The 24,721-nt window shown below is 43.0% G+C and overlaps 1 protein-coding gene across 5 annotated transcripts in view; it reads right to left on the bottom strand.

Annotated features, from left to right (window-relative positions):
* Nucleotides 1-24,721, bottom strand: part of cntln (centlein, centrosomal protein) — a 121,898-nt gene that overhangs the window by 1,448 nt on the left and 95,729 nt on the right. For 2 of the 5 annotated variants that reach the window (XM_061829569.1, XM_061829570.1), the window contains exons 24-26: nucleotides 21,644-21,841; nucleotides 15,300-15,374; nucleotides 1,492-1,742 (exon numbers count right to left, since the gene is read on the bottom strand). In XM_061829569.1, coding sequence (XP_061685553.1) covers nucleotides 1,626-1,742; nucleotides 15,300-15,374; nucleotides 21,644-21,841 — 390 coding nt within the window. In that variant the 3' untranslated portion in view covers nucleotides 1,492-1,625. Of the gene's footprint in view, nucleotides 1-866; nucleotides 924-1,345; nucleotides 1,743-14,977; nucleotides 15,048-15,299; nucleotides 15,375-21,643; nucleotides 21,842-24,721 lie in introns of those variants that run through there. The other 3 variants (XM_061829568.1, XM_061829566.1, XM_061829567.1) reach the window with 3 other exon arrangements.

Raw genomic sequence — 24,721 nt, 5'->3', positions numbered from 1 at the left:
GACTTTCTCCCATGACTCCTCTGTATCATCCAAATGGTTATTGGCAAACTTAAGGCGGGCCTTGACATCTCCTGGTTTAAGCAGGGGAACTTTCCGTGCCATGCATGATTTCAAACCATTACGTGCCAGAGTATTACCTTGGAAACGGTGGTGCCAGGTCTTTTCAGGTCATTGAGCAAGTCCTATCGTGTAGTCCTGGGCTGATTCCTCAACTTTTCAAGGATCATTGAGACCCCACGAGGTGATTTTTTGCGTGGGGCTCCACTCCGATTGAGATTGACCGTCATGTTTAACTTCTTCCATTTTCTAATGATTATTCCAACAGTGGACCTTTTTTCAGCAAAATGCTTGGCAATTTCTCCGTGACCCTTTCCAGCCATGCACAATTTTGTCTCTGGTGACTTTGGACAGCTCTTTGGTCTTGGCCATGTTACAAGTTTGAGTCTTACTGATTGTATGGGGTGGACAGGTGTCTTTATGCAGCTAACGACCTCACAGAGGTGCTTCTGATTCAGGATAATACATGGAGTGGAAGTGGACTTTTAAAGGTGGACAAAAAAATCTCTTTGAGGGTCAGAATTCTAGCTGATAGACAGGTGTTCAAATACTTATTTGCAGCTGTATCACACAAATATATCATTAAAAAATAAATCATACATTGTGATTTCTGGATTTTTCTTTTTCAATTATCTCTCTCACAGTGGACATGCACCTATGATAAAAATTTCAGACCCCTCCATGATTTCTAAGTGAGAGAACTCGCAATACAGCAGGGTGTTCAACTACTTATTTTCTTCATTGTAGCTCGTACAGTCTGGGACAGAGATCTGTGAGAGGGGAAAAAAATGCAATGCAGCTCTGCTTACCTTTTGGTATTCCCATGACAGTTGGATACGTCTCAGCTGTGCACGTTGTGGGGGACTCTGCACAACAGTGTTTCAGACAGTGTAGTCATTTGAAAGTGGCTTTGGATATTCATTCAGTTTATCTGATCAAATCATGGGTGGAGAAACTATTTAAGGGTGGTTATTGTACAAACTAGGCCAAAAGATGACAACGGGGCAGAAAGGCACGCACTTACATAATTTTGTAACTAGATGAATTAGATTAACTTGCTTGTTAAATATGTCACGACAAGAGACGCAACTCTTTATATTACAAACAAAAAGTCAAGTATTAATTATGTGCGCCCCGTGAGGGGATAAATTCAGACAAAATGGATTACATTCCCGTACACATGAATACCATGATGTTAAAGTCTCAACTTGCCGTTTCCCGGGTTAAAGCCTTGCCCCCCCCCCCCCCCCAAGTCCTTGAGGTGGCATAGCAAAAAAAAAAAAAAAAAGAAAAAGAAAAAATGTAAGCATTGTCTTATCAGGGCTTGTCTTTATTGAGGAGTTTGGGGCTAAAAGGTGCTTCTTTAACGCAGATGTTGAGGGGCTCATTACAGAAGCTCAGCCCGCAGTGGCTCTGAGGCTCAGCTCGGTCGAGTTCCCACTGAGTCGAAGCTGGGTGAGGGTAGACGGGAGGTGAGTTTTGGGGGGAGCGAGAGGAGAAGAAGAAGAAGAAGAAGAAGAAGAAGAAGAAGAAGAGGATGACAGTTTTCCAAGCCTCAGCCCGGGGAGTCAGGCTTTTTCGCTGACTGCGCTGGCTGCTGCCAGCGTGGCCAGCTCTTCTGTCAGCACTTTCCTCTCCTTCATCTTCACACGCAAAGCCTCCATTAGCTGGCCGGCAGAGGGGATCTGTGAGGAGGAGGAGGGCACGGGGGTGTCAGGGTGATGGCAGAATAACGGGTGAGAGGAAAGAAAGAAAAAAAAAAAACCCTACAAGTACCCATCAGTAAAATATGTGCACCTACATAGATTTGGAATCTCCAGTGTGAAAAATATGGCCTTGTTCTGTTCAAATTCATCTATAGTGAAAGGCCCTCGATGGCCATTCCATCCCAATCATCCAAGACCATCTTTAGGGACCTTTCTTTGTGCATGACAGATAAGGGACTTCCTCTTTTTGGAAGCATACAAACCGGTCCAAACATGGAACATACAGGACAAACTAAGGATTCGTAATTAATCACTTAATTTCCAAATTCACTGCCCTGGATCCGTTTTCATGTGCGCTGAGCATGTGTGACAAGTGCGCAATTGCACAGTGGTGCAGCTTAGAAGGAACATTGGTCAAGACTACACAAAATAAGCGACGTCTTTCGATATCTATGTATTTCTACTTGTAACAAATTTTACGCGTGATGTTTCGTGTTCGAGTGTGCAGATTTGCGTGCGGGCGCATACGCAGCCGTCAAATCAAAGTGACTGATAAAGCCTAGTATTCACCTGATGCTGGGCTTTACATCACAGGTGTCAAACTCAAGGCCCGTGGGCCAGATCCGGCCCACCACATGATTTTATGTGGCCCGCAAAGGCAAATCATGTTTGTCAACTTCTGTGATTCTTGTTCAAATTTGCACCAAAATTTCAAATTGTCATATCATAAATCATAATGCTGAGGTATTGCAAGCATTTTTATGTTACTAAACATCAACAATAGTTGAAAAACCCATTACCCTTCCAAGACTAGTTCATAAATTTCATGTGTAAATATGAGGCGGTTAAGGATTTTTATGTTTTCACAGTCATAACAGCCTTCTGAGGGTAAACCAGAACTACAACCACGACAAAAATGAGTTTGACACCACTGCTTTACATGATCTTTGGAGGATTTTGGGAGCTGATAAACGATCAGCAAAAAAAAAAAAAAAAAAAAAAAAAAAAAAAAAAAAAAAAAAAACACAAGAAACAGAACTTGTCACTGTTCCAATTAGAAGATGGAGCAATGTGTTTATTAAAATGACTTCTTCATTTACTGAATATACTTGTGTATTGTATCATGAGTATCTTTGAAAGTGTTCAATTACATTTTAGACAAAACATGATTCAAACAATGACCTGTAGGGGGGGATTCAACGACCACCGACATGAGTTTTCACTCACGTGAAACCAACATTAAAACTTGACAAATAGTGGGTGCTAACATAGTGTAATTAAATGACTTTTTGCTAAACGTTCCAAACGGGTCCAAGCGGGGTGTGGAACAGTTGGCGGAAAGTGTTCTATGTGACATATAGTCTCCGCTAGGATGAAGGGCAAAGTCTATAAAACGCCGGTGCCTTACCACAGCCATGATGTACGAATTAGAGACGGTGGCTCTGAAGAAACAGGAAGCAGAACTGGAGGTAGCAGAAATGAAGATTCTGAGGTTCTCGCTTGGAGTGAACAGGTTGGATAAGACTAGAAATGAGCTCATTAGAGGGACAGCCAAAGTTGGATGTTTTGGAGACAAGGTTCGAAAGTGCAGACTTGGATGGTTTGGATGTGTACAGAGGTGAGAGAGTGAGTATATTGGTAGAAGGGTGCTGAGGATGGAGGTGCCAGGCAAAAGAACGACAGGAAGACCAAAGAAAAGGTTGATGGTTGTGGTGAGGGAGGACATGAAGACTGTGTGTTAGAGAGGAAGATGCACGAGATGGGCTTAGATGGAAAAAGATGACACGCTGTGGCGACCCCTAATCGGGACAAGCCGAAAGGAAAAGAAGAAGAATTCACAGTTTTGAGGTTCAGGGTTCAAATATCTAAGAAAACTGTTTCAATAGAGATCCCAAGAAATCATGGGCGGAAGAGTGTCTTGGAAAGAAGTGTTCTCCATTGGATTGCTTTATAGTTATGACCTAAAAGTCATTCAATATTTACTGTGATATGTACTGTACCACACTGAGAATAACTGTCTTTCGACTTGTGTGCACATAAAATTCGTCGTAAACTGAGAACGCCTCGCATTAGAACAAGTGGTCTCCATATCTTGAAGTCCGCTGACGGCCGAGGTGAGCTTCAAAACCACCTTCAGATCAGTCCGCACTATTGTCTAGAGAGCGAGAAACTCATAAAAAACACACATTCAAAGAGTCTCCCCGTCCCTGGAAACCTGCCTCCTCTTCATTAAAAGGTAGCAAGAGAAGGGAACACAAGGCCGCGCAGCGCTCACTTGTGTGCAGTGGGAGTCCGCTGTAACATCAAACACAGCGCGGGCCCTCAGAGGACCACCGGTGCCGAAAGTACCTGCTGATACGTCGACCCCCTGCAGGCCCCCCGGCTTCCCCTGGGAGGTCCCGCAAAGACACACCCACACAAGGGTGCACTATTTCCTCATCAGCTAATTACACAAACTAGGGCCAAACAACATATGAGAGAGGCGGCCATGACACAGGAAGGCCTCGACGGGACTCCCAGGTGAAGAGAGGCTGACTATGACAATGTTATACTACAAATAGTAATAACAGATGATCCAGATTAAGTTTTACAATTCCTATGGGAATCATGACGTGATACGGGAAAACAAGTTCTAGACCAATCTGTTCTGGGACACAGAACTTGGATTTTGTCATTTTTCCAATGGAAAATAAAATTGAAAATCCATCACATTTTCAAGTTGTCACCATCAAAAAAAGTGTTTATTCACGCTTCAGACAAAGGTTTTTAACTCTAAGAAATCCATCCATCCATTTTGCTTATCCTCACAAGAGTCACGGGGGAGTGCTGGAGCCTATCCCAGCTGTCAACGTACACCCTGAACTGGTCGCCAGCCAATCGCACAGCACATAGGGACAACAGTCTCACTCACAATCCCACCTAGGGGCAATTTACAGTGTCCAATTAATGTTGCACGTGGGTTGTAAGAGGAAACCGGAGTGGTCGGAGAAAACCCACGCAGGCACGGGGAGAACATGCAAACTCCACACAGGCGGGGCTGGGACCGAACCCGGGTCCTCGGAACTGTGAGGCCAACGCTTTACCAGCTGAGTCACCAATGCGAAGTTAAAATGGACAATAAAAGGTCAGTTTCTCAACAAAGACGTAATGTTAAGTTGATTGCTTTGCACATACGTCCCACAAATCTTAGTTTAACTGTCAATAAAGCGTTAAAGAAGTTAAAATAGAAAATATGGCAGATTTTGTGGCCTTATTAGTAGACTATACACCGAGTTGATCGGCATTAATTGGCATTTTTTGCTGATCGGCTTTGATGTCATAATTTGCCAATCTGATCAATGACGTCAAGCTATCTGACTTTTATTTCGTAGTATTTATAGAGTTTTTTTCATGTCTTTTGACATAGGACTGTAAACATCTAATGGCCAATTAAGTAAGTAACAGCATTACAGTATGAGCGTGGTCACAAAACCAATTAAACTTGTAAGCCAAGGTACTACTGCATTAAGACGGCCTTTGTTATGAAAAATATGTTTTTAAAGAAGGATTTTGTGTTGGCCTGTGCAACCAATCCACCAACAAGGACCGAGAAGGACTCTCTCTCTCTCTCTCTCTCTCTCTCTGGTTTGTATCCCCCGCACACTTGATACCCTGCAGTCTGGTTTAGAGGCGCAAAAGGCTCTGCAGCTGCTCTCCTGCATCCCCTGGGCCGCTTACGGCAAAGGTGTTAGCAGCCAGCCGCTAATGTTATGCTACACTTGATTTAGCCGGGCCTCCCCGTCCCCTTCGGCGGCGCGCGAAAGTCGGCGCCGAGTGTCAAAAAGCACACTAAGCAGGCCCGACGAGCTAGTTTTTTTTTATTATTATTATTTTTTTTTTTTACCCTGGCAAGAAGGTCCTGTCCCCGTTGGCAACAGGCAAATTGCTACAGCAGCATTAAGCCATGATAACTCACGCCCATTACTATTCAACAGGCCCCGCAGAGCAGACCTTTTGTCTCGCTGTGATTCCATGAACATGTTTTAGAAGTGAACTGACATGGAAAGCCACTGACACTGACAACGCAGTGTGTGTGCATGTGTGTGGACAAGGACAGCTGCTGTGCAAGCAAAAGGTGTTTTCATGAGCCAATTAAATGACATTGCTATTCCGTAGCCCGGGGCGCACCTCAGGGCGGATGAGTTTGCGGCACTCCAGTGGCCATTGTCTGCTTGTGGCATTACACGGGCCAACTTTTCTCTTTTCTTTTTTTTCCCCCACTCCCCTTTCTTGTCTCCCCCTTCTCTACCAGACAGATCCATCAATTCGTCTTTTGTCTTTTCCCTCGGAACAGGTTAGCGCAATTATTTTCAAGGGCTCAATTTGGGAGACTGTGTCAGGCGGGTGAATATCTAAAACGAGACCAGGGTGGGGAGGACAGCTCGAGTGTGTTAAAAACAGGCAACAGTCAACCTACTCGCTTGCAGGTCAAAATTTATGCCACAGATTAAAAAAAACAAAAAACAACCATACCAGCTCTGACACTTTAAACGTTTAAACATATGAAAACACGTTTCAAACGCACTGTAAATGTATTTGAACAACCGCCAAAATTAGAAGCAGAAAAGGTATAGGGAATACCGTACTGTACGTACAGTGAAGAAAATAAGTATTTGAACATCCTGCTATATTGCAAGTTCTCCCACTTGGAAATCATTGACAGGTCTGAAATTTTCATCGTAGGAGCATGTCCACTGTGAGAGAGAAAAATCCAGAAATGTATGATTTTTATTATAAATAAAAAGATAATGTATTTGTGTGATACAGCTGCAAATAAGTATTTGAACACCTGAGAAAACCAATGTTAATATTTGGTACAGTAGCCTTTGTTTGCAATTACAGAGGAAACAAACGCTTACTGTAGTTGTTTACGAGGTTTGCACATACTGCAGGAAGGATTTTGGCCCACTCCTCCACACAGATTTTCTCTAGAGCAGACAGGTTTCTGGGCCGTCGCTTAGAAACACGACGAAAGACGAGGTTGTTCTCCAAAATCTCACAATACATGACCGCGGTCATCCTCTCCTTAATACAGTGCGGTCGTCCTGTCCCATGTGAGGAAAAACACCCCCACAAAGCATGATGCTACCACCCCCATGCGTCACAGGAGGGATGGTGTTCTTGGGATGGAACTCATCATTTGTCTCCCTCTAAACGCGGTTAGTGGAATTATGACAAAAAAGTTCCATTTTGGTCTCATTTTTTGTCAATTTTGTCTCTTTGGTCTTGTCCATGTTGCAAGTCTGCGTTTTACTGGTTGTATGGAGTGGACAGGTGTCTTTATGCAGCTAACCACCTCACACAGGTGCATCTGATTCAGGATAATGTGGAGGTGGACTTTTCAAGGCGAACTAACAGGTCTTTGAGGGTCAGAATTCTAGCTGATAGATAGGTGTTCAAATGCTTATTTGGAGCAGTATGACAAATAAATCGTTAAAAAAAAAAAATCATACAATGTGATTTCTGGGTTTTTCTCTTTAGATTATCTCTCTCACAGTGGACATGCACCTACGATGAAAATTTCAGTCCCCTCCATGATTACCAAGTGGGAGAACTTGCAATGTAGCAGGGTGTTCAAATACTTGTTTTCTTCACTGTATGTGCTGATGTTGACGAGCCTTCCTGTAGGCTGTGGTCAACAGCAGGGAGCAAAGATGAGTCGAGGTCCAAATCATCCACTATTTTAATCACTACACTTCTTTATACCTCTTAGGTGCAACATTTATGAAAGAATTGTCATACCCACTTTCAGAGGCATCCCTGATGTAGGCCACCAACCAAGGTGAGTACAAACAAGGGGGGAGGGGGGGGAGGGAGAAGGAATAAAGAAGCGCTGATCTTTGATCTCCTCACTTTTGTTTGAAAATCAAATGAATCAAACAGGGGAATAATAACAACAACAACAACATGGGTGATAAATAGATTTAAAAAGTCCGTATAAAAATCTTGCATTTGATTATCTGCGATAATGAATATGTCACATTTGCAAAGTGGGGCTCAGGTAAGTACAACACACACAAGCCTATTCTCTCCTTCATAATTACATACCCCTGGAGCGGAGTGGATCCCTCCTTTCTCCCCTTTAAGCCACAAGAGATGGATATGAAAGGGAATTGGACACTTGGGGCCACACGTACGGTAATTAAAAAACTTCTCCTGTGCTTGATACGTTGTTTGGAAACATCATTTTCGGTGTGCAACGTGCATTTGTTAGGGATCTGACCTAAATACACCCCAGATTAAACACAAGGAAGCACCGGAGCTTTGTTTCAGGTTGCTACACTCATTAGGTGCGAAAATGAGGTGTTTCGGGCACCGCTGGGGTTTAAATATAGAAAGGTGATATTCATACAAAGCAGATGCAACCCTCGGGTCGGATTTAGCAATCAAGAAGACGTTGGCGACTTCGGCACGGCTCGTTGGCCGAGGGTAATGTGCCAAGAAGTAGCGGAGGGATCGACATCAGACTTTGTACCTACGGCGCACTATCAAGTGAAACTGTGGGAAATATAGCAAGTCCAAAAAGTTGTGCCATTTGGACAAATACAAAGCCTAATAGGCCAGACTTTACAAAGCCCGCGAGACTTTGGAGGTATTCCATGACAGACCCTAATCTCACTGTGAAGAGTCACCTTCCAAGCACAAGCAATCAACTCTGATCTTCACATTGAATCCTGTGCAATCAATTTATATATATTTTTATAATCATTTCATTTTAAAAAGGAAAAAAATGTGACGATAACCACAGAACCTGATTTACGATTACTTACGTAGTGGCAGGTGCTCTGCCTGCTCAGTAAAATATGGTCAAAATCCACTTCCCAATGAAGCATTATTGTAACCTCACGATAGATTAATAATTCCTTTTAAATAAATTATTTTAAAAGATAACCAGAGAACGAGAATTAAAACAGGATCAAAGCAGTGCCAGTTAGTGATCTTTTTAATCCTGATGTGAAGGGGAATAAGAATAAATATCCATCCATCCATCCATTTTCTACCGCTTTTCCGGGTCGGGTCACGGGGGAAGTAGCTTCAGCAGGGATACCCAGACTTCCCTTTCCCCAGGCACTTCTTCCAGCCCTTCCGGAGGGATCCCAAGGCGTTCCCAAGCCAGCCGAGAGACATAGTCTCTGCAGCGTGTCCCGGGTCGTCCTCGGGGTCTCTTTCCGGTGGGACATGCCCAGAATACGTCACCAGGGAGGCATCTGAATCAGATGCCCCAGCCACCTCATCTGGCTCCTCTCAATGCGGAGGAGCAGCGGCTCGACACTGAGCCCCTCCCGGATGACCGAGCTTCTCACCGTAACTCTAAGGGAGAGCCCGGACACCCTGCGGAGGAAACTCATCATCAATAAACATAATAAATAAAAATAATAATGAGATAATTGTAAATACAGTATGGGATTTCAATTTCCATTGTTTTAAATAGGGGAGAAAATATGTAAATCCATGTTAAGTATCATTCAATTTATCAACTTGGTCTTTTTGTTTTCACACATCCCCTGAAAACGTGGCCCACGCTGTGCTGCAGCTTCTGGTGTTTGCTAATAACACAAACAAGTTAATGGCACATCAAAACGGCCAGAAATGCCGCACGTGATGAGGATTCTTCGACTTTCGAAAGCCACATCAACATGCCAAGTAACTTCGTGTGGGATCATGGGGAAAGAAAAACTAAAATAAAAATAAAGCTTTTTCTCTGGAGAGTCCTCCTTGCCCTGTCACTGTGTTGTGACATATTTACCGGAACAAAGCCACGGGCTCCAGTCCCCGCCGCATGCATGCAAACACATTTAGTGGCACCCAAAAAGATTTAATTAGTTCAATAATTAAATGAAGCTTAATTAGAGTCACTTTCCTTGGGAGAAGCGCGCCGACTCGGAGCCGTTCCTTGTCATTACCGAGCCATAATGAGCCACACAACACGACGCGCCGCATCAACAGCGATGATAATAACAATAAAAGTTTCTTTTTATTCCAAGGCGCGGCGTCTTTGATATGTTTAGCGCAGAGGAATAATGATGTAACCGGCTGTGGCAACACAAATTAAGTGTATTATTTAGCAGCAGTGAGCTGCAGCTTGCCCCCCCCCCTCCCCTCACAAAGTTCAATAGCCTTTTAAAATGAAAGGAGTTATGTCAGCCCTGTAGCCAATCCATAAAGGCCTTTGACGTTTTATAGCGAGCCCCCTTCCAGATTGGTCCAGCTTGTCTCTACACAACCGGCCTAATGTTCACCTGCTTGTTATGGTTCCGAGGCTGATAAGAAGTGATGCTCGGAGGTCTCCCCGGGGTGTGATTGGCGAATAAATATTAGCGGGCCCTCGGCGTCGCCCCGCGCCAGTAAACCACTGTCCTCTCATAAAGAAATCAACAGACCCAATGACTTTTTAAATGTTAATATACTGTCATGAGGCCAGAGACGTGCATGTGTGTGTGCAAAATGAGTCTGAAAAATGATCTGGAGGGAACGTGTGTGTGTGTTTGGGTGCACGCGTTTCTCCGTTTCATTATTGGCCGGCAGCAGAAGCCAGTCATTTCCCTGTCTTCATAAAGACTTGGCCCATTAAAATCTACCTCTATTCGATAATTAGGACTCCACAAATAAACCAAAGGCAATTAAATCAATGCTTCCCTGGGCTGGTGCCTGGACCCCGTGGCCCACGTGGACACTCCATCTTCACCGCTGGCATTATTCATGGTGGGCTGCGGTGGAGCCATACTGCACCCCCCCGGCCTGCTCATGATTATTAGACAGCACCATCCCTCGATTCCAGCTGCAGAGTGCCGCTCGTGGTGGCTCTCCACTGACCGGCGTAGGCTTTGATTCCATTAGCCCACCACCATAAGCGAGCAATTTAAGATTTGTTTGATGAGTCAAATTGTATAAACTTCTCAATATTGTCAAACTTAATCGAACGGCATCTAGAGAATCGTGAAAAGCGGCGGGGTAGACTAGCGGTTAGAACGTCTGCCTCGCAATTCTGCAGGTCAGGTTTGGAATCTTGGCTTTGGCCTTTCTGCTTGGAGTTTGCATGTTTTCCACATGATTAAATGACTTTTCTTCCTTGCCAATGGCACTATGATTTTAAAAATACAGTACACTATTGTATGTGGAGCCTCAAAACCGGATACAGGCAATGGCAATTGCAGCACATCAATTGCTGTGGGGTAGTTAATTGCTTCGTGTCACGAAGTTTTTCACGATGGTAGACTCTAGTTGTATCGCTGATTGTTAAGCAGGTTTATGGATCGTTTAGTATACACCCGATTGCAATACATAACATCACATATAAACACTTGACCAGAGATCTCTGATCAGAATGATTTCAATCAAAATGACAAAAAAAAGTCTGGATGAAAAGCCGGCCGACAACCGGTCCACAAGACTCTCGGTCCTATAGTCACTCACGAGGCCACACGTAAGGTCACACAGTCACCTCACAAATTCTACAGTACATACAGCTGTTTTCTTCTATTCCTTTCGGGTTGTCCCGATTAGGGGTCGCCACAGTGTGTCATCTTTTTCGATTTTATCTAGTGTATCTTCCTCACTAACACCCACAGTCTTCATGTCCACCATCACCACATCCATCAACCTTTTGTTTGGTCTTCCTCTCACTCTTTTGCCTGGCAGCTCCATCCTCAGCACCCTTCTACCAACATACTCACTCTCTCGCCTCTGGACATGTCCAAACCATTGAAGTCTGCTCTCTCCAACCTTGTCTCCAAAACATCCAACTTTGGCTGTCCCTTTAATGACCTCATTTCTAATCCTATCCAACCTGCTCACTCCGAGCGAGAACCTCAGCATCTTCATTTCTGCTTCCTGTTGTCTCTTCAGTGCCACCGTCTCTTATCCGTACATCATGGCCGGCCTCACCACTGTTTTATAGACTTTGGCCTTCATCCTGGCTGAGACTCTTCTGTCACATAGAACACCAGACACCTTCCGCCAACTGTTCCACCCTGCTTTGACCCATTTCTTCACTTCCTTACCACACACTCCTTTGCTCTGGATTGTTGACCCCAAGTATTTGAAGTCATCCACCCTGGCTATTGCTTCTCCCTGGAGCTTCACTCTTCCCCCACCGCCCATACATACAGTTACAGTTACATACAGTAACTAACTTTATAAAAAGTGTATTTCTTTACAGTTTTATTCTCTTTGAAAAAAAAACGCAAGAAGCAATTTTTCTTTATTAAAAGGCATAACAAAAATTGTGTTGTTTTGAGGGCTGGAACTGATTTGACATTCCAAATCCTTTCTATGGGGAAATTTTTTCTTTGTATATGAGTGAATTCCATCCTGGAACGAATCAAAACTAGTCAGTCAAGGTGCCACTGTATCTGCCTTTTATTTACATTATTGATTAATCTAAGTTCCCGTTTCTATATGCGATGAAGGCCACATTTCATGTGGCTTTGAGTGGGCGGGCTCTGATGCTTCTCCTCTAGCAAAAAGACACTACAGCACGTCTGTTGGCCGTTTGCCGCTCTTGTTATGTTGATATGTGGCTGAACATGACAGCCACGGAGAACAATTGCCCTCACCGGCGCCCAAACACGCACACACCGACTGAATGACTGATGGCTCGACTATTGACAGGGCCACTGAGATAATAAAGCGCTGTCCCACTGGCAGCTCTATTAGACTCTGCTAGTGACAAGAGGAGGCTGCGCCAACAGACGCAGCCTCATCTTGCGCCGGTGACAGCCCAGCCAGTTAAGGACACTCGTCTTCTCCTCCTCATCTGTCTATTCCGGTCTTCCTCTGTGTCTTTGTATTTTTGGAAGTGGGGATCCGCAGTTGGATGATATCACCATTAGGGGAGAGTGCTATTAGTGTCACGGGTAGGGTGACAGGCGGGGATGAAGCTACTTCATAGATGTTCTGCTCGGCGAGCTTTTCATAAGCAATGACGGAGGAGAAGAATACATGGGGATGTAGAGTGGTAGCTCACTTTTTCTTTGACAAGCGGCCCTTTACAACTGCTTTTTCCCGCTTGTACAAGGGAGAAGTGGTAGAGAGACGGCTTAAGTGGGGTATATAGACATACATAATAATAGCCAGGCCAAATTTTAGCATTTTCCCCTCTCCATGCAATCAAAGTCAGCAAAAGCTCGATTATCGGATTTCTCTATAAGATTATCCTGCGGTCTGGGGGTGTGGGTTGCATTAAGAGTTATTTCTCCCTTCCAGACCTGTTTGGAAAACAGCTGGAGCCGACAATCGTATATGTTAGTTCAATATTTCCTACTTCAAATCCTGATGCAAGTACGGCCAAGCAGTGGACTATGTGATTGTGACGTGAAACAGAAAAATAGCCGAATAACGAGGGACAGACCTACCGCCAATCGGGCAGCATTTATACTGTACTGTAAAGTCAGCAAAGGCCCGATTCGCAGATGTTTCTGACAAGATTTTTCCAAGTGACTACATGTTGCATTGTGTAGGTCATCAAAACTACACAGAGCAATAACCACACATTTTTATCCTCATCACCAGGCTTTGAGTACAGCAAACCGCTGCTATCGATGGGGGATAGGGACCGAGCTCTTCCACAAATCGTCAAAAACTCACCAAGAATCCACCTGCCCCTCCAAAAAAGGGGTTTCCAATTGCCTATGGGTGTCACAAGATGACAACACCAACTAAATTTTCTCAAAATGAAGTACATAGGCATGGATATGCCATCAGAAGGCATGAAAGTAAAACTTACTCGCTTTGGCCTAAGCACGAAAGTTAATGGGGGAGTTTTTCAGAGAATAACAAAGGTTCACCGCTAAACTGGAAATAGGTGAATGCATGAATGCTGAAGTGCAAAAAAACAAACCTCACCAAAATATTTCCCTTGACAAAGGCCGAGATGAGTGAAACAAGCCAGATTGAGAAGAGAGCTGAAAAATAAATAGCTCCAAATAAATAAATAAATAAGTAAAGAAAAGAGAACAAGATGGACTTGAAAGCAGATGGAAAAAGTCTGCTGGAGTAAGCGGGGGGAGGGAAGGGGGGGGGGTTGACTTTAAGGGTCCCAGCGGTCCCCATAGGGACCCGGGGGCAAGTCTCAGGCTTGTCATACTCTGCTCCTCTCTTCCTTGCCACCACCCCTCCCCTCCATCACCCCTGTTCAGCCCACGGAAAACGTCGATAGCAGGCTGCCGGTGCCGAGGTCTCTAGTGAACACTAGCTCATTCTCCCGGCATCGACAGGCCCGCCAAATCAATATTTAGTTCCCCACTAACAAGCTGCCTCGGGGTCTGAGCCAGAGAGAGAGAGAGAAAGAGAGAGAGAGAGAGAGAGAGAGAGAGAGAGAGAGAGAGAGAAATGTGGGACAGGGCAGGATGGCAGAGATAGACAGAGAACAGGGACTGAAAGCTGTCCAGCTAGAAGGGAAAAACATAGATTGAAGTAGAGTGGCGAGTGTGTACGTGTGTTAGTGTGGGAGGGGGAGAGGAAGGTGGAAAGGTCAGAGGAAGATCTGGGGAACAACAGAACTGTGGCTGGTGTGTGTCGTGGTGCGGAGGCGACGCATGAGTGCCTGCGGCAGCCTCTGACAAGAACACAGACGAGACGCGCGCACAAACACACACACACACACACACACATACACACGCGGCGCAACACTCAATCACACACATATCACAGCGAGCAGACGTTGACAGCGCTTCAGTATAGCTCCTGCGGAGCGCTCGCAGATGAGTGGCCAGAGTTGCTTTCTTTTGTTTTGTTTTTTTTTTTCCCTGGGAAGATACAGCTATGCCTCTCAGGCCCATGTCCACACAAGTAAATGGATATTCTTAAATTATTTTGTTGCTTTATTATTATTATTTTCATTTTACGAAAAGGCGAAAGAGTCAAATGCATGCCAAAGCAAGAGGTGGCGCTGTAACCCCTTACAGTGAGGCGTAGCGTGGGTTACCAGAGTCCTGCGGGTGAATAAACTATTTCAACCTCGAACACATGGACGTGCAGCACGTTCTGAGTCCACATATCCGATATTGAGCATTTTTGACCCTTTCGGGCCAGCATCGTTCTAGGCGATGTCTGGCAGTGGAGATGTGAGCCAAAAAAAGTTGACAGGCCACATCATATTCGCTGTTGTATACGACTCACAAATTATTTTTCTCTCTCTGTGGAATCGATCGACAGGTATTTGATGATAAACTCACCTATTGCTGGTTTTTTTGTGCTCTTTCTTGAAATGACTTTAGATGTCACAAGATGGTGGCAAATCCGTGTCTAACAGGAAAGTAGTACATTGATGTTGAGGAAGCATGGTGAGCAAAGATTGGGATATAAGATCTGTGTGTTGGGGAGGACCATTCACCAACACAACAAAAATACAAAATGGGCTAAAGAGATTAAGATGCATACAAGATGCAAGTCTGAGAAAAAAATGTTGAAAACTTCATTCAGATGCAGTTTTTCATACACTATTGAGAACTTTAACACATCCTTATATAACTATCAAATCTTATAAATAAGACCAACCTTCTGCTGGAGGATATGGCTTACATGGTCCATCCACTCCTGATCTTTGGGGAAACCTGAAAGGCTCTCTGTCCCCTGCAAAGATGAAGATGATACGGCCAATTAGTGAGAGAAATACCAAGGACCAAAATTAACCTTGAATTCTCCAAAAAGAACGAGCCACTATTTATCCAAACACTGGCTTTTCCAAGAGTAACTAGGTCCGGACCTTGAGGACTCTCCCCAGAGACTGAGCAGACGCCAGCGAATGTTTACATCCTCCTCGTGCAAAACGACCCTATAGAGCGATAGCCTTGTAGCGGCTAATGAACACAGTCAAGAGTGACTGCACCACACCGCTCTACCTCTTGACTTTGGACCAGGTGTTACTGCTCGAAATGAGGCGACAAGCCGGGTACTGTCTCACCATGACATGGCCGAGCAGAGGAGAAAGTGCCCGTCTGTGTGTGGCTGACCCAACGGTCATAAATCCTGTAAAGCCTGAACCGACGCGGCCATACAAACTTCATTTGTACCGTACTTTGATCGAGTCTGCTCCAGCCACTGGAAGATTACATAATACCACTCATTGTAAAAGGATGTTAGCATGACAAGAAAATGAGTTTAGTGCAGCAAATAAAGACGTAAAAACCTGATTCATGTCTACATTAAAAAAAACAAAAAACAATTGGATTTAAATTAAAAAAAAAAAAAAATCACCCTCTTTTATTTTAAAAAATAAAGACTAATTTCGAATCATCTGTTGATTTTTTTTACAAATTAATAAATGAATTGGATTAAAAAATCCAACTCTTAAAAAAAAAGAAAATGTACGAACATAAATTGACTTAATTCACTTAATGGGTTGGTCCAAAACATCAGAAAATAGGGAACAATTTTGGTAGTTGTTTTTCCAAAGTAAAAGGATTTTTGTACTTTTGTTATTTTGAAGAAATACAGATAATCATTCTGCTTTTTAAAATAAAAAGGAATATAATTAGTAATATAAATATTATAATAATGAATTAGGGTCTTTAAAATGATTTATCAAAAATCATTGTTGATTAATAAGATAATGAATTAGTTGATTAATTGATCTAATTGATATTTTCGCATTGGAAAAAAAATGGCCTTTTTGCAGAATGTCATATTGCCTTCAGCAAATTGGGTAAAAAAAAAAAATGCCTTCTAATTAGAGTAAAACTATTTCTCAACATAGCTTGTCAACCCTTTTGTTTAGTCTGCTCCGTCAAAATACCTGTGATGTTTCAGAGTCACTTGACTTAAAAACAGCGCAAATAGAACTAAAATCAAAACATTTGTCTTGACCATCGGGATATTTGTATCCCACATACAGACATATGTACATTTCTGGTACTAAAACTGTTGTGTAACAGACATTTGTGGTGTGTTTTCATGAGCTACAGTAGTTGGCTATAAAAGAGTTTTTGAGAATTATTGTAATATGACAGTTACTCTCAGTCGGAACTTATTCTCAATGTGTTGTGAAAGTGCGCAAGCAATAGTTTGAGTACATATTAACAAGACGCCCTATACACCTCACACACACACAGACATGGCTGAACACTTAAAGTAGATTAAGTGTGGGTTTATCCCTTGGCCTTTTATCAGCTTCCTGGAACAACAGGTGCGATCCTTTGCGATAACACCACGGATCGGGCTAATTTCAGCGTATGCCTAATTAATGGATGGTGCTTATCATAAGTGAGAAGAAGAGGAGTGTGAGAAGGTGGTCTTCAAACATAAAACGTGTCAGAGGTGATCTGCATGCAGAACAATGCACTCATCCTCCACTCGACAGGCGATTACAAAGGCCCGGAGCTGCTTGCCCCTCGCTGAACCTTTGCCGCATACGATGAAATGGACACATGCATAGAAGCAGCATGTACTTGAGTGGGAGATGAGGGCACAGAGTCTATATAGGTACGCTTCTATTGCTCTTATGAATCTTGCATGGGCGTCCCAATCTAAAAGGCCAGCTTAGATGTTTGATTTTTATTGCCTATGAAGACCAATTAATATCACAGAAACTTATGATGAGTTGATCGAGTAAAACAGCTCCAGGAAAAGATCAACGTAGCAGAAATAGAATTGCCGACTTGAATTTATTGATGGCAAACATGTTTTTGGAGAAGAAGCGGGACATTACACGAGGTCTACAAGTATCTTCTCCTTTCTCCAAGAACATTAGTAATGCAGTAGTGCTATGTGAAAAGTTCCCACAAATAATGTGTCTACTAAAAGATAGCAGCAGAAATGACTGCACTCCAGCACTGGAGACCAGGGGACAGACATACTTGAAGTATTACGTGTTGATGCAGTTGCTCTATATGTCGGAGTACGGTAAGGTGTGGTTGCGCATTTGCTGATGTGAGGTGCTCGGTCTCAGCGAATGGCAATGACATATGGGGTCCCTCAAAGGTCAGTTCTTGGACCTCTCCTGTTCAGCCTGTATATGCTACCCTTGGGTCAAATTCTTCAAAACTTTAATTTTGACTACCATAGCTATGTAGATGACACACAGTTATATTTAGCAGTGTCTCCAGATGACCACAGTTCAATTGAGGTATTGTGACATTGTCTAAATCAGATAAATAACTGGAAGACCCCAAAATTTTATTTTTTTCCCCGAATTCTTTTCTTTCACAAAAACTCCCTTCTACCATCTGAAGAACATATCTAGAGTGAAGTCTTGTATGTGTCAAGCAGACCAGGAAAAGCTCACCCATGCTTTTATCTCAAGTAGACTTGACTACTGTAATGGTCTTCTGACTGGACTCCCAAAAAAAAAAAAAAGAGTATTAGACAGCTGCAGCTCATTCAGAATGCTGTTGCTCGCGTTCTGACCAAAACAGAGCGGTCAGAGCATATAACTCCAATCCTAGAGTCCTTCCACTGGCTTCCAGTCAGCTTTAGAATAGATTTTAAAGTTCTGCTACTGGTCTATAAATCACTAAATGATTTAGGTCCTGAATACATGAAAGAAATGCTTACGGAATACAAACCCAGTAGAGCTCTAAGATTGACTGGCTCAGGTCAAATAGTGAAGTGCAGAGTCCAAAGCAAACACGGTGAAGCAGCATTTAGCTATTATCCTGCACACAAACGGAATACGTTGCCAACAGAGGTGAGGTCAACCCCAAGTGTCAATGTTTTCAAATCCAGGTTGAAAACTTTTTTTTTCTCATGCTTTTTAGAATATATCAATTTTTTGATCATATTACTTGCACTTTATGCGGTTTTAAGTGTCTTTTTAATATTTTGTTATTTTTATTGTTTTTATGCCATTTTAAATGTTTTATCTCTTTGTTTTCAAATACCTTTAAACATGTAAAGCACATTAAGTTACCCCGTGTATGAAATGCGCGATACAAATACATTTGCTTTGCTTTGGCTTTAATGAGGTCAACTATTGTGACGTACATGTAAATGTTGCTCTTGATGCACTGTCAACACCGTGCATTTAAAGGAACTTTTAAAACAGGATTAGAGCGAAGCCCCATTTATTGCGGGGGATACATTCCACACACACCTGAAACCCTGTAGATAGAAAGCAACCTATAAATGTTTTTTTTTTTTTTAAATAGTTTTACCGCTGCCCTTTTGAGAGTTTGTTCGCAAAAGAACATTTAATAGTGAGTATTGTTTTCTTTTCCGGTCAAACTCTCAAAGGGGCAAAGTGTCCCAAAAGTTTGGTGGTGGTCATGATGCAAAATTATAAATATCTTTAAGCACAGAGGATGGTGTGAAATATTGGCGGACCATTTTCAAGATTGGCCGTAAAAAACGGGGTTCAAGACAGTTAATAACAATAAGTATAATACTGCTATTGTTGCCAAAAATACTGTGATATTGTGTAGTCCACAATTTCAACCGCGACTGGTGACCACATTATGGTTGAGACAAGATTTGCTGTCAAGAAACAAACGCTGAGATAAGAGGGATTTGTGGACCCGCAAACCATTCAGCGGTGATGAGTGGCACATTTTGTTCCCCTTACATCCTCCTGGGTGGAGCTGAGCTGCGAGGGAATGAAATTGGTTTCAAGTGTGAGTAAGTGCCGGACGCGCCCACTCTCATCTCCTGATAGACGAAAAGGACGTCTCGGGGGAGTCGAGGTTGATTGCAACACGGATTTGCTAATTGAAGGCACTGTTTGGTGTGATCTATGGCGGACAGAAAAGTTGGCCAGCCTGGGAAAGAGTGAAATTATTTGACAGGAATGAGGAAAGAGTTGAAAAGAAGGGTATTCACTGTAGTTTGTGGTATTAAAACGTATTGTCTAACTACAATCCAGGTCCATGTTAACGTGAAAGACTCATTGGCAGACTCCACCCTATATTTGCTCTATGCTCACCATGCATACAACCACCTGCACTGTCTGTGGCAGCAGATGAATTTAGTCTTTCATTCCCAAAGTATTAAAAAAAAACGAAAATCTTCCCCAAATAACGAGAACACTTTGCAACAAAGAATAAAACGCAGGTCATTTATTCTTACATCATTGTTCAAAAGGTTAATGAACACTGCACTTGTTTTTGGCTTGTTATGAACTATGATAAATGAACTCATTATGTCCACATGCAATTTTATTCTATCCATCTACTTATCCTCACAAGGGTCATAGGTGTGCTGAGTTTATCGCAACTGACTTTGGGTGAAAGAATGTGGTACACCCTGAACTGGTTGCCAGCCACTTGTAATATGCAAACATGCAATGTTGACAAAACAACCAATCACTCACAATCACACCTATGGATAATTTTGAGCCTTCAATGAACCGACCAATTCTGCTTTTGTGATTTGGGTGGAAAGCAGAGTACCTGGAAAAAAAACACACAGGAAGGCCGGAACCCAGATTGGAACCTATGACCACTAAACTGTGAGGTGGATGGGCTAAGCAGTCATCCACCATGCTCCCTCATAACTGTATCCATGTAAACATATAATTCTATCATTCGGTGCAGTTTCTTTTATTTGTATTTTGCTCTGCTGTCTGCAGCCAGATCAGTTCTTAATTGCCTTACCTGAATAAATAAATGTTATTAGTCAATAAATACTGTAAATAAACATCTAAATGACTTCAGCTCTGTAAGCACCAAAACTGTGCTGTGGGTAGGTGGCCGGAACATTTGTGAGTAAAATAAGCAGTATGGAAAATGAACGAATGATCGATTGGATGTTACGGGTGTCCAGCACGATGGTGAGCAAGTCTTTGCCTCCCAGTTCTGAGGTTCTGCGTTCGAATCTCAGCTTCTGGCCTTCTTATGTGAAGTTTGCATCTTCTCCCTGTGCTTACGCGGGTTTTCTCCAGGTACTTCGGAAACCTCCTGCATCGCCAAAACATGCGTGTTTGTTTCACTGACGACACTAAATTGTCCACACGTGTAAATGTGACTGCATATGATTTTTTTTCTTTAAATCTACCCTGTGATTAGCTGGCAAGTAGTCCAGGTACCAATAACAAGTAGTTCAATACCACACTTCTCCTCAAAAGTCAGACGGGATCGGCTTCAGCTCATGCGTGGCCCTAATGAGGATGAGTGTTACAGAAAATAGATGGATGCTCTTCATAAAAGTTTGCTTTGTGTTCAGCCTTGCCCACATTTGCTTACCCATCAATAACACAAGGTTGACCAGGAGCAAAGAAGCGCAGCGAGGCTAAACAACAAAAATGAACCCAGAACGACTTTCCACTCCGCTGCCAATCGACAGTTTCGACTCCCAGAGAAGAGGCTGAGGTTACTGTGTTCATTTCGTCTCCGTCAACAAAGATGATGCCTAAAAGCAACAAGTCAATCATTCCATCGTGGCAGAGCAAATCTTACCGTTGTTTTACATTATCGTGTTTACCATTGTTAGTGTGATGAATTGTAGGTATGCACGCCACAGTGGGCATCATTTAAGACTTGATCTACACCTTTGGCTTCCAAATGATGGCAGACAACAACAAAAACAATTATTCTGTCACCCAATATCCTGACCACACCATCATTTTGTTAGACATCCAGTGAAAATCCTCATTATACCAATAAAGTAAGTTTTGCCCATTAACCGCCCCATTAGTGGAGCAAACAAATTGAAATGTGTTTTTGTAAAACCGTAGCCATGTAGTGCATATTATACAAATAAAAACAGTAATAAAAAAAATAGATTTTTACGATTTTATGGAATCTCAGAGGACACAGTGCATAACTGCTGAGCATACAGAATCTTTACCTACACCGATGGATAGGATTTAGCATTATTTTTTTTTTTGTATGTGGCCTGTGGAAGAAAAAGTTTGGATACCCCTGATTATTATATTTGTATTAAACCAACGGCTCTTTGTGCCTCTGCCTCACCTGGTCCGAGTCCATGATGTCAGCCAGATCGTTCTCGGACATATTGAGGATGGAGGCGGCGATGGACTTGGCTTTAATCATGGATTTGGCTGATGGGCCGCCCTTCGCTGCAATAGAGTTGGCTTGCCCCAACCTCCTCCTCTTCATCAGCTGCTGTTTGACCTCGTGCACGTCTAACAGCATTTCACTCGCCATGGCCTGCGTGGGGGGGGGGGGGGGGGGGAGAGAAGAAATAGAAGTGAGAAGAACATGACGAAATGGAGACGGAGTAAAAGTGTGAGGGACGGCCGTGCTCCGGCAGATGAATAAATGAAATTGATCAAGCATGCGCCAGAGCGGCTTAGTACATTATGGAGAAATATTGAGTTTGACACGCACAGATTCTCTCCGGTTTTTGCCGCGCGCTCCCTTGAAGGAATGCGGTCCTAAGGGTATGTTGCCCTGTCGATTGAAAAGCTGCGGGAACGTGGCTTTGATATCGAATGCACCTCGAGTTTTTCCTAAAATCTCCACAGACAGAGAATCATTCATCAGAGGCAGAACAGGCAAACGGGGGCTCGTGAAAGATACAGCCATTCATTTATTTATTTGCTTTCTGAAGGTCTCGCGGCACAACAGGGCAGCATAACACGGTTAATAATTAAGCTTGCGAGGGGCCGCTTCAAAATGGTGCCCGAGTGGATGGCAAAGCGAGGTGAGCAAAGGCCCGAGATGGCGCGGCTGTCCGAGCGCTAAATGGGAGCGTGTGCGCTAAATACGGAGAGACAATTAAATGTTAAAACTGCCACTGTACACGAGCAAGTCAATAAAGCAAACTCCCCTTTGCTTCATTGTGAGCTTATTGATCGAGGCAATAATCTTCCGTATCATTCCCCTGCAAGCCCGCTGAAAAGCTGACCTTGGAATAGATGGTCAGACACGGGGAGCTAGGGATGGCTCCGGCTCTCATTGTGCGCAAACAAATAAACAAAAAGAAGTGTGCAACTTGCTCTCGGAGCAAGGGACGGGGAGGGGGAAACGTACAAGTACAAAGGCTTGATAAAGATTTTTCATGCCGGCAACATCTATTGCTTTCGTAGTTGCACACTGGTGGCGTTAATAAAGCCTGCGGTGATGTTGGGTTTAGCCCATCAGCAAGAATAAAAACATACATAGAAACAGAGTTGGGATGCGATGCAATTTACAGACAAATATCATACTGATTGAAATAGTGGGGAAAAACGGCAAAGTTACAGTTTTTTTCCTAGTTTATCTTCACTAAGCTACCATGAAAAATGACGGATAAAGCAGCATAAGAGTTGTCCAAAGGCTGGCCGAGTGGCCATTTGTGGTAAGAATTTATTTATATTCAACTTATATGTATGGCAATTAATGAAAGTTACTTTTTCTACTTTAAAATTTTAAATGCATTTAAATATTCTCACAAATTTAAAAAACTTTTAATTTATTGCCAAAACGTGCTGAGATTTACTTTTTCTCTTTGAACACGTTAACTGCTTAACATATGTTTACTTCCAGGCACCTGAAATGGTTATTAGCATGTTTATTAACAGAAGGTGATGTGGCTCCCCCGCTTGCAGCCCTGAGTAGATAAAATCGGACAAAAATTGGACACCCAGGATCCCTGGGTGACATTTAATACATTGCAAGCAGCATATGGGTAAATCATAGTCATTTATTTTATCTGATACAGCGAAGAAAATAAGTATTTGAACACCCTGCTATATTACAAATTTTCCCACTTAGAAATCATGGAGGCGTCTGAAACTTTCATCGTAGGTGCTCTCGCCAAAGATTTTCTATTGAGTTTAGGTCTGGAGACTGGCTAGGCCAAACCAGAACCTTGATATGCTTCTTACGGAGCCACTCCTTAGTATTCTTGGCTGTGTGCTTCGGGTCATTGTCATGTTGAAAGACCCAGCCACGACCCATCTTCAATCCTCTGATGGAGGGAAAAAGATTCCCCAAAATCTCACAATACATGGCCGCGGTCATCCTCTCCTTAATACAGTGCAGTCGTCCTGTCCCATGTGCAGAAAAACACCCCCAAAGCATGATGCTACCACCTCCATGGTTCACAGTAGGGATGGTGTTCTTGGGATGTAACTCATCATTCATCTTCTTCTAAACACGGTTAGTGGAATTATGACCAAAAAGTTCCATTTTGGTTTCATCTGACCACAAAACCTTCTCCCATGACTCCTCTGTATCATCCAAATGGTCATTGGCAAACTTAAGACGGGCCTTGACATGTGCTGGTTTAAGCAGGGGAACCTTCCGTGTCATACATTTCAAACCATGACGTCTTAGTGTATTACCAACAGTGATCTTGGAAACGGTGGTCCCAGCTCTTTTCAGGTCATTGACCAAATCCTGTCGTATAGTCCTGGGCTGATTCCTCACCTTTCTGAGGATCATTGAGACCCCACGAGGAGATATCTTGCATGGGGCTCCACTCCGATTGAGATTGACCGTCATGTTTAGCTTCTTCCACTTTCTAATGATTGCTACAGCAGTGGACCTTTTTTCACCAAGCTGCCTGGAAATTTCTCCGTAGCCCGTAGATGTGTAGAGTTGTCTTTGGACAGCTTTGGTCTTTGCCATGTTACAAGTTTGAGTCTTATTGATTGTATGGTGTGGATAGGTGTCTTTATGCAGCTAACGACCTCACAGAGGTGCTTCTGATTCAGGATAATACATGGAGTGGAAGTGGACTTTTAAAGGCGGACTAACAGGTCTTTGAGGGTCAGAATTGTAGCTGATAGACAGGTGTTCAAATACTTATTTGCAGCTGTGTCACACAAATCTTTAAAAAAAAAATAAAAAAAAATCATACATTATGATTTCTGGATTTTTCTTTTTAGATTATCTCTCTCACAGTGGACATACACCTACGATTAAAATTACAGACCCCTCCATGATTTCTAAGTGGGAGAATTTGCAATATAGGAAGGTGTTCAAATACTTTTTCTTCACTGTAAGTGACTGCTGCCCAAACTGGTTTTGGTGATGAAAGATCGTGTTTATCCATAGCGCATTACCCAACATACACAGATCCCATTCTTTAATTTTCACCTA

Source organism: Syngnathoides biaculeatus, chromosome 9, assembly GCF_019802595.1.
Source record: "Syngnathoides biaculeatus isolate LvHL_M chromosome 9, ASM1980259v1, whole genome shotgun sequence".
Classification (NCBI taxonomy): Eukaryota; Metazoa; Chordata; class Actinopteri; order Syngnathiformes; family Syngnathidae; genus Syngnathoides; species Syngnathoides biaculeatus.
Note: the sequence above shows the minus strand (reverse complement) of the source record. Positions and strands in the feature narration are given on the sequence as shown.